This window comes from Tilletiaria anomala, assembly GCF_000711695.1.
Source record: "Tilletiaria anomala UBC 951 chromosome Unknown K437scaffold_7, whole genome shotgun sequence".
In the NCBI taxonomy this organism is placed as follows: domain Eukaryota; kingdom Fungi; phylum Basidiomycota; class Exobasidiomycetes; order Georgefischeriales; family Tilletiariaceae; genus Tilletiaria; species Tilletiaria anomala.
The window spans coordinates 13,246-30,738 of record NW_013547015.1 but is presented as its reverse complement, the minus strand read 5'-3'; the positions used below and the strand labels follow the sequence as shown (position 1 = coordinate 30,738).

Sequence of the window (17,493 nt, the reverse complement as noted above, 5' to 3'; positions counted from 1 at the left end):
ATTTCGTAACGGGAATGGGAACGGAGGAAGCAGTCCCGTGAGATCCGGGCTTGCACCCAACGTGGCTGTATCAGCAGCAATGGAAGGGGTTCTTTGGCTCTTCTAGCGACCCAAATACACATGTCATAGCTACATCGGGAATTTGCCCAAGCAAGGTAATATGTGCGTCCTTGTCCCCGGCCCAACCCAGCTATGTATTTGGGCTACCATAGCGATTTGAATGAACTTAACAGATATGCTTACAAGATCCCCTGGAAGCCCGTGGGATTTCCTGTCGTGGGGACGGATTTTTTTTGGGGAACGGTATCCAGGAGGGGGCACGATCCCATGCGATGTCGATGTTCCTAAACGAGACCTCATAGCATAGAATGGCACAGGGATATACAATCGAGGAAGCAAGGTGAGCATATGCTTCATCTGCACCACCATCAACCTCCTTTCCTCGTGGATCTCCAACCAGCTCGCGATATCTGCCACGCTGCAGGAATGGACGATGCATGTAGTCGTTGGGCGCGGAGCATGGAGCCCCATGCACATCTATATCGCGATCATCTAGCTCAAATCCACAAGGTCCTGCGGCGCAGTCGCCATCGTCGCCTCCCTGTCCGCCTGCTCTGCCGAGCCACCTTGAACACGCTCGCGCATATGACCGTCGTCGTCGCCTTGTGCCACAACTTCTGGCGCTGCCTCCTTCTCACTCGTCAGCGGCGCGCTGACCGTCGCCGACTCTACCTCAGGAACGTTGACGACGTGCGGGATGATCGACAGAGGCTGTGGGCGATGTGGTCCAGCGGTTGTAGCAGAGTCACCTGTCGCTGCTCCCTGGCTATGGCTGCCGGCATTCAGCAAGCTCTGACTCAGAGCGTCGCTGGCGTTGGCACTTGCTGCACTTTCATCTGCGTTGCCATTGCTCGCCTTGGCTACTCGTGGCCAAGGCGGGATGCGCAGCGGGTTGTCCAAGTTGGAGCTGGAGCGCCCCTGCTCCCGCTCTTGTGCTCTTTCTCGGCGCCGACGCTGCTCCCCATCCGGGCCACCATACAGCCCTTTGGCCATGCCGACCTTCCAAAGGAACGACTTGAGCGTGATGACAACTTCACTCGCTAGTGGTTCCTTGCCGATCAGTTCCACCGCCAGCGGATAAAAGACGGGTGCATAGTACGAGAAGGTAGCGTTTTCTTCGTTCCACTGCTCCGGCTCTGCATCCCACTGTGCGGCGCCGTGGCTCTCTTTCGCAGGGTTGCTGTCGTTGAACGAAAAGACACCACGGAACACGTCCGAGACCACCGGCGTCCAGGCAATAATGTTGCGCGCCTGCGTCTCCGGGTCGAGCGGGATGTAGCTCAGCACCACCTCCTCCGCCAGCGGGACGAACCGCTTTCGGATCGCAACGCGTGCTGCGACGTGCGTTGCTCTCGGGTCCTCATGCATCTTGACGAGGATGGCCACCAGCGTGGATGCCGAGCTGCTTTCTTGCTTGAGCAAATTTGGCAGTTGCTTCATGAAGCCCACTTTCCACAACGCCATCCGTAGGTCCTTATCCGCATTGAAGCGTTTCGAAAAGTCGTAGCTGTCTTGAAGCGTGTTGAGCAACCGGAGCAGCTGGTCAGGCGGGACCCGTTCGTAGACCCAGTCGTTGTGTAGAAGTTCATTCGTCGTATCGATGAGCAAGAGTTGCAAGACACACTTGACGATGATCTGCTTGAATACGCGACGCCGATCAGTCGACGACATGGCGACCGGTGGTAGAAGCTGAGCGCCGCTGGCGCCGTCTGGCCGCACACCAGGCGACAACGGCCGGGGTGTGCTGAATCCGTTTGCGCGCTGCTGCTCCTCGGGCGTTCCCGGTCGAGAAGGGACTGCGGCACCGCCGGCACGAAGCGAAGGATCGAAGAGCTGGTGCGCAGTAGTCGTACGGAACAGTTGCATGAACGTGTCCACCACTTGTGACCATCGCAAGTTGTTCAAGCGTGTAACGTTCTTTTCGATGAGCTGCTGAAGGCAGGACGTGCCGATGCGCGCCAGTGTGTCGTTTTCTGCAGCATTCCAGACAAGACTGGGTGAGTTTGGCACACTCCTGAATATCATAAGTTGTGCGCGCCGGTCTCACCTTGACAAATGCAGGCGCAGAGAAGCTCAAGGAGGCCCGGCAACAAGCGCTCCAGAGTGTCAAAGTAGAACGTCCAGAGGTCGACAAGATTGCGCAAAGCATGAATCATGGTGGTACTGAGCCATACGCTCATGTCCTCGTGGGTGCTGAAGCGTGACACGTCATTGCGCGAGCGAAGCACAGAGAAAATGGGGAACAGGACTTCTTGGCAGATTGTGTCCCAAAAGTCTGGCCTAAATGTATGGCCGTGCTTCTTGAGAATGTCAAAAAGAGAATCAAGTGCGCTACGATGGAAAAGTGTCTCAGCTACCACCGCGTCAGTCAGCAATGTGTGAGAGTGACTTACACCCGGCGGACTTCCAGATCATCTCCATTCATCACGATGTCCTGAGGGTCAAACACATATTCAGTTGAACAAGTGATTGACTCACGGCCTGTGCGGAGGAGACTCACATAGAAAGCAAACAAGCAAGGGAACCAAAATTGCACTAACGCATCGTGCGCCGGATGTTCGCCCTCTGTTGCATGCGCTGCGGTGAGGGACGATGGGAAGTGGCCCGGCACATCCGACAAGCGCAGCATCGCAGGCACGAGTCCACGCAAAACAGCGATAGCCTGCAAGGATATTCTTTGCGCCTTGCATTTGGAGAAGGAGGTCAGGCAAACGGTGAAGTCTGCGAATCCATGGCGTAGGATCTCCGGAAAGTGCGACTCGAATAGGCTCTGAGTGAGGTCAAAGGCTTGAGCACAAACTCGCTCTGCAGGAAACCGTCTCGTCAGCAATGTTCCTGGAGCACTTTGTTGCCCGATGTGAGGTGCTCACCAGACGAATCTTTCGAAGCGGCTGTCAAAATGACAAAGAGACTCGTCCACCCAGAGCGTAGATTAGCAGAACGTGCTTGCACCATTTGCCAGAGGCAATCAATAATCTGCAGACAAAAGAAGGGCGCATCTTTCTCAGCCGATGCTGGTCGGGAGCACGGTCGAAGAGCCTTGACTCACCATCTCGCGCGTCTCAATTTCAGGACTGTGGGCCATGGCGTAGGCAAAGGGCCGCAAAAAGTCTTTCTGGAAAGCGAAGCGCGGGAGTTCCTCCTTCTCCAAAAAGCGCATAGACAGCTGCCGCAGGGCATCGACTGAAAATGCTGACACGGAAGGCGATGAAGTAACAAGGACCTGGTTGAAATGTTCTCCCAGGATTGCCCAGATGTGTGACCACTCCATGCGGATGCGCTCCATGTTGTAGTAGCTGATTTCGACCAGTTTTTGCAGCGAAAAGAGCCTTGGGCTGTCCGTCATGCCGGATGATTGGATCTCCTCCCAAGATACCTCGGACAAGGCTTGAACAAAGTCGACGATGGCCGAGCCTGTTAAGGATGGTGTTGAAGAGAAAACCATGTCTGCCGCAACCGTGACTTCGGTGGAGCCGCCAGCCTGGACCACCTCATTGGTCGGCAGAGCCTGCTTCGCCTTGGGCGCCAACTGCGCCTGCTTGCCACTCGGAGTAGCCCCATTGACTTTCCGTCTACCGAGATCCGGCAACGACTTTTCATCGACACCACCACTGAGCAGCTGGAAACGCTCCAGCTGGCTCACGCAGGTTAGTAGCTCTCGCCAACTTCCTTTGAGGTAATTGCCTTCTGTTTGAGCGATGCCGAGGAGTGTCTTGATGGCCTCGATGTTTTTCGCCTTCATCTCGCCCAAGTTATTGAGGAAAGTGAACTTGGCGAGCGTAGTGACGAAAGCATTGCGCTCCAGCTCGAGGCCAAAGAGGCAAACGATGTGAATTGCATCACGGAAACCTTGCAGGCAGAGCTCGACAACATCCATGTCATCGTTATCCTGCATCGGCCCACTGATGCCTGCAAGGAAAGGCATCCACGCAACCTCGAACATCGGCTTGACATGGTCGATGTGCGAAGCCGAGAAGAAGCGCTCAGCAGCAGCGCGTTGCTGCGGGGCGACTCGCCGTTGGGCTCGCACCATCGTGCGGAACAGCGCTTCCGTCTTGTTGGCCATGCCTTCCGATTGCAATTCATATGCTTCGCGTTGCAGGTCCCGCCCGACTCCAGCAATAGCATTGGCCAGCCCAGTCGAAGTAGCCGCTTGCCCGCTGCTAGCCAGCACCTCATCCTTCATCTTGATCTCATTGTGTAGAATGTCCTCGTAGACTTCTGCCAAGTACTCCTCTGCCAAGTCCTTGCCGTCATCGATACCCGCATTGTTGCGAATGAAGTCTTGCAGCGTCATGCGATGCTTGACTTGCGGGTTATGTGCATCAGTGTTGAGCATAATGATCGAGTATGCAAAGACATACGCAGTGTCGGCGTTGGCAAAGACGTTGGGGTTGCCGGCCACATATCGCTCAGCGAACTTGAGCATGTACCTGTCGATCTTTTGCGCTTCCCCAGGAAGCCTGAATGCCTGTAGAAACTTTCTCAGTGCAGCGAGAAAGTGCATGCGCTCAAAGTTCATCAGGTCGACAAAGGCGTGCATCGTGGCGATGTTCTCCGGCTCTCCTTCTCCGAGGTATTCTCCGATCTGCGCCTTATTGAGTCCATCCGCGTACAGCAGAAAGCGAGAAATGTCTCTCGGATCTCGCGACCGAATGAACCCATGTTGAACAAGAAAGTCGATGCCTCGTTTTGGCTTTTGGTTGAATTTGCGTATTCCCTCGAGCAACGTATTTTTGCGTTGCTTTGCAGATTCAAAGCGAGACGGGTCGTCTTGCGCCTGCTCTACGGACATGGACAAGCGCCCTGGGTCTGGTGTGCTAGGCGCAAGCGGCGTCGCAGCGCCACTTGGCGACCCCATGTCGCCCATGCTTCGTTGCCCCTCGTGTGGAGTGTCCGGATACCGAGCCTCCTCGCTAGCCCGCGGGCTGCCGTTCTCTGCTGGTGCAGCTGACAAGCCCACAGGGTACCCGCTCAGATCACCTTGTGACGATGACCCTTCTGCAGGAATCCCATTTCTACTCGACCAGAGCACCAAGGAGCGGAGTACCGAGCAGAGACACTCGAGGCTCTGCCGCTTGAGTCGCACCTCGACCGGTTGTGATGCAGATGCGGGGTCCTGCTCACCCGCCGCGGCCGAACTACTGGAGCCTAGCGTAGGCAGGAAGCTTAGCCCTGACTCATCTGTGCGTTGCGCGACAGGGCTCAGCGGCTCGGGCGCACTGAGCGTCGATCCGGGCCCGACATGCGTCTGGCTGATTCGTGAAGCAATGTTCATCAACCGTTCGTAGATATTTTCTAGTGCTGTTCGATCGCAGTCGTAGTTGATGTAGACCTCTACCAGCGCCCGCGGGTCTCGACAAAGTCGGATAAGGACGTTGAGCAGGATCGACTTCTGCTTGGCAGTCGAATTGCGCATCTCCAAAATCGGCAAAAAGATCTCGTTTAGAAGGACCTCGATCTCTTTCTATGGAAGTAACCAGAAATGGTGAGTCAGCGCCAAACTTGTACAATAAAAGCGGGTCGCGTTGCGACTCACCTTCATTTTGGCCCTGATGCCACTCATAACGAGCCAGAAGATCTCGCAAGCAAGTTCAAAGATCTGGTTGACCGAGCTGACGGCGTTCCTGCTCAAGCTCAGGCAGACGTACTGCTTGACTGCCTGAACGAATGCAGTCTGCTCTCCAGTAGAGGAGCTGTGGATGACGATGCTTGAGTCCTGGAAGACCTGCATATGGCTCTTGAGGATCGTCAGGATGAGATGCAGCGAAAGTAACTTCGACCGCATGCCATGTGACCGCAAATCACGCTCGCTCTCCGCGCCAAGAGGCTTCATACTGAGCTTACACAAGGCACGCAGGACGAGAAAAGCGTCCTTGACAAGTAGCTCATGCTGACTGATGTTGCCAAGCGAAGCAGCTGTCGCGTCTTCACTGGCGCCCTCGAAGGATTTCCGTCGTTCAAGGGACTGCAGTGTCACCTTCTCTTCTGTCGCTTCCGTCTGGGGCGCCTCCTGAGCGGTTTGTGTATCATCCATTGCAGACAGGCGTGTCTCCTCAGCGATGTCTTTCGGAGGGGCAACCGGCGCTGGAATCTCCTCGTCATTGAGAGGAATCTCGGATTCTTCAGGGGCCTCGGCTTCGTCAGCATTCGAAGCAATTCCCTGCTCTGATCCTGCGACGGGCAGGTCCGATGCCTTGGTCATCGGGGAAGCGCCGCCTGCATGCGGCTTTGCCTCTTCCTGCTTCTGATCAAAGAGCGCCGCTTCGCCGACTGTGCTTACGATGCTGCTGCTCCTTGTCCCATTCCTCCCGTGTCTACTCGGCGAAACGCTCTCCGCAGGAGTCCCGTCTGCATTGTTCCCTGCGCTAACCCCTCCTCGTGGTACACGCCCAAACACGTGGTGGACCATTTGCGTCAGACTGCCTTGTGCGACTGCTTGGTTTGCCGGGCTCTTCGATAAAAGGAAGATGTTGTATACCGTGCGTACAGCTTTAAGCAGGCTTCCTTGATGCACATGAATGCTGCTGCTGAGGACGATGGAAAGGAGTGCCTTGATGATCTGCAGCTGTGCCTTATCGTCGGAGCCTTCCATAAACGCATTGCAGATCGTGTCGGTCACAACGTCAGCCAGTGCAGGCTGCTGTGAGGCGCGCGGCGGATAATCCTCAGCAAAGAAGGCATAAGAGACAAGCTTGCTGATGCAGTCGACAGCAGTTATGACAATCGAAGTGCTGCCTGTTGTGCATGCAAGGCGAAGGGGCTCGAAGACAGTCCTGGGATCAAGGATTGCTTCTGCTGTCCCTCCACCGCCTGGACCAGGTACCATGCCTGTGCTAGATGCCGCCGACGCACTGGCGGTTTTGACCATCTCCAGCGCGCTTGTACACGCCGCTTTGAGCTCTTTGCTCTTACGCGCCTCTTTGGACTTTTCTATGCTTTCGAGTGCCGTAATCACAAAAACGGCAGAGCCTTTCGTGAGTGAGCTCAGGGAGCTGCGAGAATGCACGGCAGACGTGCTGATGCTTGCGGAGGAGCGATTCGAAGTGGAATGCAGGGAGGAAGTAGTTCTGGATAGCATCGCTGCCGAGGCGGCTGGGGTGTTGCCTGAGCCTCCGAGAGATTCGGTGCGACTGTGGTACGCATTTGCCTCTGCAGGGCCTGGTGGACCATTGGTCACTGTAGACTGCACGTCGATCGCAGGCGCAGGCGGCATGGGTTTGTCTTCTGGTATTGATGGCAACACCCCCTCTACGCCACCTGCCTGCGGACCTTCCGAAGAGATCGCAGGTTGCTGCGATGTGTTGTCGGCAGGACCATCCGCTAACTGTATTGAATCAGAAGAACCCGCGAGATGTTGCTCTTTTTCTTCAGCTTGCGATGGAAGTTGCTCCACAGAATGATCAATCTCAGCCTGTTGTGAAGGTTCTGCGATTGACACATTGTGTTCCAGCTGCTGCTCAGCTCCATCGTCCTGCGCCTCAGGATCCGGCACTGGCGGCAAGGCCGGCCTGTCTTGGGTCGGCGTCGCAGACCAATCCGTGGGCGAGGTGGTCGCCATTTTCCAAGCGAAGGCCTGCGGATTTCTCGTCATACAATGACAAGAATGCTTCAGGATGTCACCTTGATTAATAGCCCATCATGTCGCCTTCCACCAGGCGCTGCAAGCGTGTGTTTAAGATGGTGAACCCATTCGAAGGCGTGGAGGAGGGCTACAGAGACTCTGGGATGGTCCAGCGCGCCGAAGTCAAAGTGGAGCGCGACTGGCGAACACTAATCTGCGCAGCCAGCGCGTACCACGGGTGGAGGAGTCAGGACTCCCATGGCCGGAATTTATAGAATTCGCCAGATCCTGTCATAATTCCTTGCAGAATGGCACCATAAAGCTTCAAATCACCAGGCATCAGTGCAAGATGCCTGGGATCATTGTCCCTTCGGCCAGCTCTCCATGGACTTCCTGAACGGAATTGCGGGGAGGCTTGGTGTCTGTGTCTGTGTCCTGCGGCCCACCGCCTACAGCTGAAAGATCACGGGATTCGGAATTCGAGGCACGTCTTTATCCTCTCGGTTCCGCCTATTTTTGGGCTATTTCTCATACTGAAGATCTCGACAAATGTTCATAGGTAATATTGACCATCATGGCCCGGCCACAACGTAGCTTTGTTGCATTCATCCGTGCATTGGTCGCAAAGGTGACTTGGGCTTTGGGGCATTTAGCTGGCACAAGTAGTGATCAAGCTGCTTGCGCATGCCTTCAAGTAACAAGGTTTAAGCAAACATATCGAGATGTCGCCCGCGACGAGCGCCAACGGCGCAGATCAAATGGCCTCGCTCGTAGCGCAGATGGAGGCAGACCGCAACCTCCTCGCTCAGCGCATCCTTGGCAAGTTTTCATCTTCCTCCATCGGATCAGGCAACACAAGCGACGAGAAAAATGCTGGAGGCCATACCGCTCCTCAAAAGCGAGATCAGCCGAAGCAACGCAAGCTGAGGCCTGCGAATCTCGGGGTCGGCGCACAGATTCCTGCCTCCGATTCAGGCGTGGGGACATCATCCGCAGGTTCGCTGCTCCAAGATGTACGACTCAAAGGTCGACTCACTTCCAAGCGCAAGCGAAGCGGTGATGAGCTCTTAGCTGCCGATGGCCGTCGAAAATTCGACCCTCTCGATGGAAAAGGAGGCACCAGGACCGAAGTCGAAGAAGACGATGATGATGATGACGTATCCCGAAGCAAAGCTGCTGATGCGAATGAGGCAGCTTCCAAAAGGCTTAAACTCAAAAGCAAGGATGTTTTTGCCACCGCTGCCGCTAAGGCTTCAAAGCAGTCAGACCCCGCGTCTGCTGCCAAGAAGCCCTGCTTAAACGGCACGACCGCGGAAGCAGACAGCACAGAAAAAAACAACGGGGCGTCACCCTTGTTTGATGGTCCTGACCTGAGTGCATTTAGTAAAAGCCAGCGCAAGAAGCTTCGGAGAAAGATGCAAGCCAAACAAGCAGCTGAAGTGGCGCAGAGTAATGAACACGATACAGATTTGTCAGATCGACAAAGCCTAGGGACAGCGGCAACAACCCCACACTACCAGGCCCATCTCGGTATGCCTGAAGACATTGCAACTTCGTCTCTAACACCGTTGCAAACAAGCATGTCTGCCTCTCTCTCCGGGGCGCGCTTCCGTTCGATCAATGAAAAGCTTTACACATCCGATTCACGAGCAGCATTACAGATGATGCTCAAAAACCCAGAGATGATGCGCGAATATCACGACGGTTTCGCAAGCCAGACTCACAAGTGGCCCGTCAATCCTGTGGTGCAAATTGCGGGTCGGCTGCGTGCGATCACACACGGGCAACCAGGGGCGAAGGACAAAAGGTCGGCAGGGGGAAAGCTCTATGAGCAGGCGCGTACCAGCAGCAGTGTAGCAGCGCCGATACTCGTGGTGGACCTCGGAGCTGGTACGGCGCCACTGGCAAAAGCAATGCAGGAGACGCCTCAGGTTACAGTGCTAAGCTACGACCTGCTTGACAGCCCCGATGGTTGGGTCACAGGCTGCGACATCGGCACCCGCGTGCCGCTTCCTGGAAGGCCGGGGGTCTTGTTGGCCCGAGTCGAGAGAATCCTCGCTGATGCACAAAGTGGATGGAAGGGAGACAAAAATGCGCATGCAAAGTTGCTGGCGCAAGAAATGCACAGGGGACCCGAAGTAGCGGATGTCGCAGTGTTCAGTTTGAGCTTGATGGGCACCAATTGGGTGGATATGATCATTGAAGCAAGACGGATATTAAAAACCAAGTGGGTATTGCTTTACCAAGCCATCGCGCCCACCTCCATTACCAGCACGCTGATTTTCTATTCAACTTGTGAACATTGCTCCGCAGCGCACGTCTGATTATCGCAGAGGTCACTAGCCGTATTACGGACCGTGACGCATTTGTCGCTATCATCGAAGCGCTAGGTTTCAAATGCGATACACACGACACCAGATCTTCCTATTTTTGGCTGTTCGAATTCTGCAAAGCGGAAACCGTCCCAGAAGAGTATAGTAACCTCAGCAAAAGCGAGCGCAACGAGCGTATAAAGAAGCAGATGGAAGAGGAGAAGCAGCTAGTAACTGAAGGTGCCTCCGTATTGAAGGCTTGCTTGTACAAAAAGCGGTAAAAGACGAAGATTTCTATTGCATTGCGAGGAGATGCGATGTCACACGAAAAACGAATATACGAGCAGAAGATTGCACAACAAGTTCAATGCTAGGTGCCGTCAATGTTGCAAACCCCGAAAGAAATCGCTGATGCATTTTTTATTCGGCACAGTCACACTAGGGCTTATTTAAAACATTTCGAGACGATGTCGAGAGCACCCTGCAAAAAGGTCTGATGATTACCCGGCACATTTTGGACGCTCAAATCAGCAACCTTGAAAACTTCCTTCCAATCCTCCGGTTTCGATGTCATGAGATTAGGAGTGAGGCTTTCATCAATGGCATTGATGATAATGACCTTCGAGGGCTCGGGCCAGTCAAAGCTGAACGAGTGACCTGGCACGGCCTTGCTGGCTTGCTCAAAGTGCCGGCGCCCAGCAGGTGACTCGACTTTGGCCAAGATATGATCGAGAGAGCCAGGGGGAAGCGGTGGAAGATGCTTTTTATTGAGAGCAGGACACTCGAGCAGGACGAGCGTCTCTACGTTGCGTCCTGTAGCAGCCAGGATCCTTGCGACCTCTACTGCGCAGCACTGCAGGTCATTAAAAGATAAGTTTAGCAACGACCTGATGTAGTGCACACCGCACTAGCGCTAACTCACAGCGCCCATCGAATATCCACCAATCGCGTAGGGTCCTTCAGGCTGAATTTGAATGATGGCATGGAAAAAAGCCGCGCTCACTTGCGCAATACCGCCAGTCCACCTTTCAGTCTTGCCATTCCCAAGGAAAGGGGAATTGAGACCAAAAACGGGAACCTGCCAGTCCTGCTCCAAGAATTTGCTAAAGCAACCGGCTGATCCGGATCCATCCGGGAGTAAAAAGATGGGTTGCAGCGCGTGTCCAAAGACGGAAGGACCAGCGAGATGAACATAGTCGGCTCGGATGTCAGACGCACCGTCAGACGCCGGAAGAATGATGGCCGAATCCGACATCTTGCTCTTCTTTGTTTTCTTGACTGAAACAGATGGAACAAATGCCTCGCGCGAGATCGCCTGTGCAGCACCCATGCTTACGAGTCGCTCCAATGCACTGCGCTTGAGCTGCTTGAAAACAACGTCCTGCATGCAGCCCATGAATTGATGGGAGCTATCAGTGAACCACACATCGCCCACGCAGCGGCCGTTCGACGGCTCCATGCGTGCCCAGGCAATCAGCTGCTGCCCGGCACCAGGTTGAATACTCGACAGTTGTGGAGTCACCACGATGCGTCCAATTCCGTCGGCGATGTAGACTTGGCCCTCAGAGGCTACCCCGACATTGGAGATGAAGCCGGTCAGCTGTCCAAGTGAGTCGAGAAGCATGGGCGAGCATACAAAGTTACCCGACGGTGCAGTAGGCTGCAGATATACTTCTGAAACTGCTTCTTGACCAGAATCGTTAAGGAACGCTTGCTCAATGCCTTGGTAGGCAGGACTGTAACTGACAATTGTCTCGAAGCGGCGGTAGACCATCTGGCGACGCAATACAGTAGCAGGGTCGCGTCGGAGAGTCGCGATGCGGTCGGCGATGAGATGCTTCAACCGCTTCCACTCTCTCTCTATAGTAGACGGATTGGCGACCGTAACAGTGCACGAGCTGTGCTGATGAGAATGACCAGTTGTACGATCGCTTGAAAAGAAGGAGACAGAAGCGCCACCAGCTGCGTATGGAGAGCCAACGAGCTCAACCTGGACGGATTGACGAGGACTAGCATTGTCGGGATAAAGAGAACTGAACATGGCCAGGTTGGTGACCTCTAACCCCTCCAATGGCACTTCGACGCCAGAAAGTTGTTCGAGAACGTAGCTTCCAGCTTCCAGCGCCAGCTCTGCGAACACAGTTGCGGGCGTCAGCGCGAAGCCGACAATGTAGTGACCCATGACCATATCCTTGAATGGCTGTTCGTTGATGAGTGCATCAAACGTAGCCGTGCTCGGCTCTTTCAGCTCGAGCCTTGTGCAAGAGCTGAGCAGCGCAGTCTTTGGAACAGGAAAAGAATGTTTGCGAGCTGTTGCGGCGCCCTTGACTCTCTTCACCGCCTGACATTGTTGCTCAGTGAGATGATCGCGGAGTCCGCGGTCTGCGTAGTCGATCCAGTAGTTGTCAAGGTCAAATGCGTATGTTGGCAGCTTTGCGGCCAATTTGGAATCGAGGACGTCCGAGCCGAGCGTCGCGTGTACTTTCAGCCAATCGAGCACCACGCCATGGTCAAAGAGATGGAGAAGAGTTGTGGTGAGCGATGTCCATGAAGAAACGCCCTTCTTGAGCGTCGGAATGAGCGCAGGCGCGGGAAGCTGACCGCTGAAAATACTTCTTAGCATTGGGATGCACGTTGCATGGGGTCCGAGCTCGACTAAGCAGTCGACAGAAGTCTTCGCGGTCAAAGCATCGACGGCATTGGCAAATCGCACTGGATTACGGAGGTGTTTGACCAAATACTCGCCATTGAAGAAAGCAGTGCGCTCCACGAGCTCTCCACTGTTAGCTCCGATTGCGATTCTGGGGGTGTTGTACCGTGCCAAGGAAGCGATGGGCAGGTACGGCTCGATCAAGGGCTGCACCGCTTCGCTGTGAAATGCATACGGCACACTGAGCACCATCGACTTGAGCTTCGGTTGGTTGGTGTCGGCTGCCAGCTTGACTTTTTGGATCGATTGCAAGGGCCCCGCTAGGACGAGATCGTCTGATGAATTGTAGCAAGCGATTTCGCAGTCTGTGACCCCCGCACGCTTAAGCAGCGACAACACTTCACCTTCCACAGCCTTGATGGCGAGCATCGTCGAAGCTCCCGCTTCGCAATACTTGACCATCAATTGCGCTCGGTTGCCCACAAGACGAAGGGTGTCTTGTAGGCTCAAGACTCCAGCGGCGTGCAAAGCAGAGTACTCGCCCAGGCTGTGCCCCAAGGCTGCCACCGGATTGGTGCCCCAAGCTTGTAAGAGTCGCATCAGGCCAATTTCAAGAGAGACAATTGCGAGCTGGTAATGGACCGGCGAGGCTTCAGAGGCTTCTCCAGACGGGTAGATCGCCGAGAGGAAACAGCCAAATCCGAGTGCTTTCGAAATGTCATTGCACTTTTGCATGCTTGTCTTGAAGTGTGGACTCGTTTGGAATAGTTCTTTGCCCATCCCGAGGTATTGCGCACCTTGGCCACTGAAAACGAATGCGACTTTGGCAGGCTCAAGGCGCTGAACATGTTTGACCTGGTGTTTACTGATGAGGCTCCGAATGTCGTCAATACTGTTGACTATGCCTGAAATTCGATGGGCATGATGGATCCGTTGGGCCGTCAGGATGAAGCACAGCTCCCGTACGTCTGTGTCAGGGTAATCCGTCAAGAATGCGAGCAGATTGTCGGCATTGTCTTTGAGAGACCTTAGCGTCGCACCGGAGAGCACGAACAAACACGGCAGCAACGCATCAGCATTCAACGCGAGCGCCTTTCGACGTTTCAGCGGAGGTGCACGAAGCACCAGGCTTGTATTGCCAGCGGCGGCACTGAAGTTCGACACTGTGAACACGCGGTCATCCGTGTCCCTGCTGGTAGCCGAGACCTTGGTTCCCTCCAAGGGAATATGAATGCCAGCCAGATTGGGCAATTTGGTGTTGAGCTTACTTCTGATACCGATGTGACGGGGCACCAGGCTGTTCTGGAACACAAGCAAGGCTTTCACCAAGGACGTGGCGCCCGAGCAAGATTCGCTGTGGCCGACGTTGGCTTTGACACTGCCAATGATCAAGGGCCGATCCTTGGGCCTTGTCTTCGCATATGTTGTGACTACACCGGTAATCTCTTCAAAATCTCCTGCAGCCGTCTTTCAATGACAAAGGTTGACTTACATAAGTGAGGGAGCACGCAATGTTGGTCCGGGTCACACTCACTCCCGTGCCATGAAGCTCAGCATAGTGAACCTGGTTAGGACTGTCAAGGTGCGCTGCCGTCATGCAGCTCCTATACAAGCGTCTTTGGGTTTGGTAGTGAGGATGAGTGACTGTACAACACCGAAGTCAGAATGTCGTACAGTTAGACAAGCAACCCGTAGCCCTATCTCACTGGAATAGCTTTCGCCGGAGTGGTTTGTGGCGGCCGAGTTGACGATACCCAGGATATTGTCGCCTTCGTTGATGGCATCACTGAGCCTCTTTAGCACAACCATAGAGACAGCATCGGCTCTGCTGTATCCATCTCCTTTATCATCGAGTGTCTTGCATTGACCAGTCGGCGACAAAAAGAAGCCACGGTCGAGCTGTGATCCATGTTCGAATGTAACGAAGTAAATCAGAATGTAACCGCCATGCATATGAACAGCTTTCAAAGGAAGGCTTACCCCTAAGAAGATTTGAGGTTGCGTCAGGATATTGACGCCTCCGGTGAGTACCGCGTTGCACTTTCCTTGGAGAAGATGGCTGCAGGCGCTTTCGATAGCAACGAGGGAGCCAGAACACGCCGTGTCCAATGTCACTGCCGGACCACTCCACCCGTAAAATTGGTTGATTTTGGTGGGTATATTGGGCCGCAGCAGAGCCGAGATGAAAGGTGCTTCGATCTTGTGCGCGCGATTCTGCAGCATGTCGTCCGAGCAGCATCCGATGATGGTACCAAAGGTCGCAGGGTCGTTGGAAGTTCCGGCTTTGGGAGCGTAGCCGGACTTCTCGAGTGCCTCCATGGCGACCAACAACGCCAGACGCTGTTGAGGGTCGAGTTTCTGGGCCATCTCCATGTCGCAACCGAACACCTCTGGGTCCCAAAAGCCAGGGCGGTCGATGAAGTTGCCGGTAGAGGCGCGCATCGTGTTCTTGTCCTTGTACGCTTTCGACTGATAATCTTCCACACGGAACAAGCGCTCTGGGATCTTCGAGCACATATCTTTGCCATCGAGCAGGTTCTGCCAAAATTCTTCAACGCTCTCAGCGCCTGGGACTCTGCATGACATACCGACGACGGCGACGGACTCTGCTGCGGTACCCTTGACTGCCGACAAACTGACGGGTCGCTTTCGGTCGACGGGCTTGTGATTGCCTTTTTTTACCTCCATCAGCACATCGATGCATTCCACATCGAGTGGCATACCGGAGCCCAATGCATTGAGCTTGCCCTTGCAGCTAAAGAGCAAGTGCGCACCAGCACAAAATCCGAGCACAGTGACATGATTTGCACCTGGTGGCTCCGCAGCCCTGGTGACAGCATCTTCAACCACTTTGTTGGCCATATTGCCGCTGTGGTAGAGAAGGTTATGCATTTTGATTTGCTTGGTCTCGCCTTCGCCCAGGAAGGACAGATCCATGCCTTGACCAAGACATGTGAGAGCGCCGGCATCAGGGACTTTCTGCTTGTCGTCCAGCTTGAAAAAATCTCTCGGTTGGAGAAGAGAGAGCACTCCATGTTCAAAAGCCAGCTGATCTTGAGCAGCCGCTATGGCTCCCGGGCTCCCTTGCACCACGACAGCCAAGTCGAACACACTGCCGACAATCTGCCATGCGGCGGGATGAAGAGTCATCACGAGCCATAAAGCATCACATCCGTACGTCAGCGACATACCTGCACATCCTTCAGTCCTCCAGCAAGAGAGCTTCCTTCGCGCGGAATGAGGAGACGTTTTTGAACAGTGGAAAATTTGGGTGCTCCTTTGTCTTTTGCGCTGATTGAATGACTAAGCGACAGGGCGAGAGCCGCTGCCGTAGATGCATATTTGCAAACGTCTGAAATTGTCTTGCTCGCCAAAATGACCATCCTCGCCAAGCCAAATTGCGTGAAATCGACCATACCATCTCTTCCGTACTTGAGAATGCGTTTGTGCAAGTCGGAATCACAACCGGCTGCTACTGCGTTCACGTCCATCGGATTGCAAGCCGCAATGTACGCCGCAAGAACGCAGATCAGCTCCAAAGGGGCTATTAGATGTACACAGCACTCCAAAGCATTCTCCAAGGCCAGTTGGTCAGTGAATACCTCCAAAGACGGAGCAACACAGCCGAGCTGAGACCAATGCTGGGATTTCCTTTGGACGGCATCGAACCAGGCGACGAGAAAGCTGCGCAAGGTCGGATTCGTTTTCGCAATCTTGCCCACCGTCAGAACCTGTGCCCTCAGGTCGAAGTTCAAGGGATCGCCGAGAATACTGACGACTGGGTTGCGGTGCAAAAAATAGAGCGGATGCTCGTTTGGCTCTTCAGAGCCGCTAAGTTGCGCCATGGTCAGAGTGGATGACTTGCTCATTCACGCAAAGAGATACAAAAAGGAGGAAAGAATGATCAATAGATCCCTTCTGCAAGTCAGAATATATGCAGTCTGCATTAAAGCGTCAATTTCGCGACAGTTCTCGTGGACAACGTTGCACTCGCTTTCACGATGTATATTGAGATTCAATCCAAGGCTTTGACCCCTGGTAATTAGCAATGATGGCCAGCATGGGTGGGCGCGTTGGACCACCAAGACCCGGACAGCACCCGGAATTTCTTGTGGGCTTGAGTTTGAGCATCAGTGATGGCGGATATTTGCACATGATGTTCTCGGTGGGCACGACGGGAGACGCATTTGACCCTTGTGTTTGCATTACCAAATGCTTACGCCGGATGCCGGCACTGAGAGTCGGTGGTCAGTACTCAGTTTTCAGTATCCCAAAGCACGCTGCTGCATCACACATGCAATATCCAATCTCAAAAGTTAGCCAGCAACGGGTGTAACGCCGCAAGGGGCACTTGATCTCGCATGGTCCCGCAAGTATTCTAGGTACGCAAAGTGCAGGGGCGGCTCACAAGCTGTTTGATGTCTGTCTTCCGACACCGAATGGGTGCAAATGAGGAAAGTCTACACCTATTGCCTACGTCCTTTCCTTTCTCAATGCAGGAGCCGGGCGCCACGAATCCACATCAACGCATCGTGAGTATCGTTGATTGTTGCAGCCTGTGCAGTCATGGTTGATTTGGTTGCTTGATAGCCAAGGGTGTTTAAAGAGACATGACTACGGCGCAGGCTCCCGACACTGCGGGTGGTCCTCGCTCCTTTGGAAGGCTCTGCAGCAGTGTGCGGTTATGTGCTTGTATTGTCCTCCCCACCGTTGGTCAGCGAATAAGGGAAAACACATCATGCTCGATTCACATATCGATCGACAAACGACAGTGACTTCTCAAAGCAGAGAGCCATATTACCTGGGTCGTACCAGCGCCAATAAGATCATCGCCCACCATCGGTCGTTTGTTTGCCGCCGTGTTGGTCCATCGCAGCTCGCTTGCTTCGATGCATCCATTCTGACGA

At 54.2% G+C, this 17,493-nt stretch overlaps 3 protein-coding genes across 3 annotated transcripts; 1 reads left to right on the top strand and 2 right to left on the bottom strand.

Moving 5' to 3' along the window:
• Positions 1–225: 225 nt before the first annotated feature.
• On the bottom strand, positions 226–7,883 carry K437DRAFT_292798 (uncharacterized protein). Its single transcript, XM_013390058.1, has 7 exons — positions 5,600–7,883; positions 3,110–5,527; positions 2,931–3,036; positions 2,561–2,865; positions 2,454–2,494; positions 2,108–2,391; positions 226–2,033 (listed from the first exon to the last, which is right to left on the bottom strand). Exons 1-7 carry the CDS (start codon positions 7,652–7,654, stop codon positions 553–555), a joined length of 6,690 nt encoding a protein of 2,229 aa, XP_013245512.1. The 5' UTR covers positions 7,655–7,883; the 3' UTR covers positions 226–552.
• Positions 7,884–8,346: 463 nt separating this feature from the next.
• K437DRAFT_261112 (uncharacterized protein) lies at positions 8,347–10,217 on the top strand (the record flags this gene model as incomplete). Its single annotated transcript, XM_013390057.1, has 2 exons — positions 8,347–9,851; positions 9,938–10,217. The coding sequence occupies 2 exons, from the start codon at positions 8,347–8,349 to the stop codon at positions 10,215–10,217; spliced, it is 1,785 nt and encodes a 594-aa protein (XP_013245511.1).
• On the bottom strand, positions 10,208–16,454 carry K437DRAFT_253862 (ketoacyl-synt-domain-containing protein). Its single transcript, XM_013390056.1, has 6 exons — positions 15,778–16,454; positions 14,567–15,709; positions 14,293–14,485; positions 14,121–14,230; positions 10,859–14,053; positions 10,208–10,789 (listed from the first exon to the last, which is right to left on the bottom strand). The coding sequence occupies exons 1-6, from the start codon at positions 16,429–16,431 to the stop codon at positions 10,382–10,384; spliced, it is 5,703 nt and encodes a 1,900-aa protein (XP_013245510.1). The 5' UTR covers positions 16,432–16,454; the 3' UTR covers positions 10,208–10,381.
• Between the last annotated feature and the right edge of the window lie 1,039 nt (positions 16,455–17,493).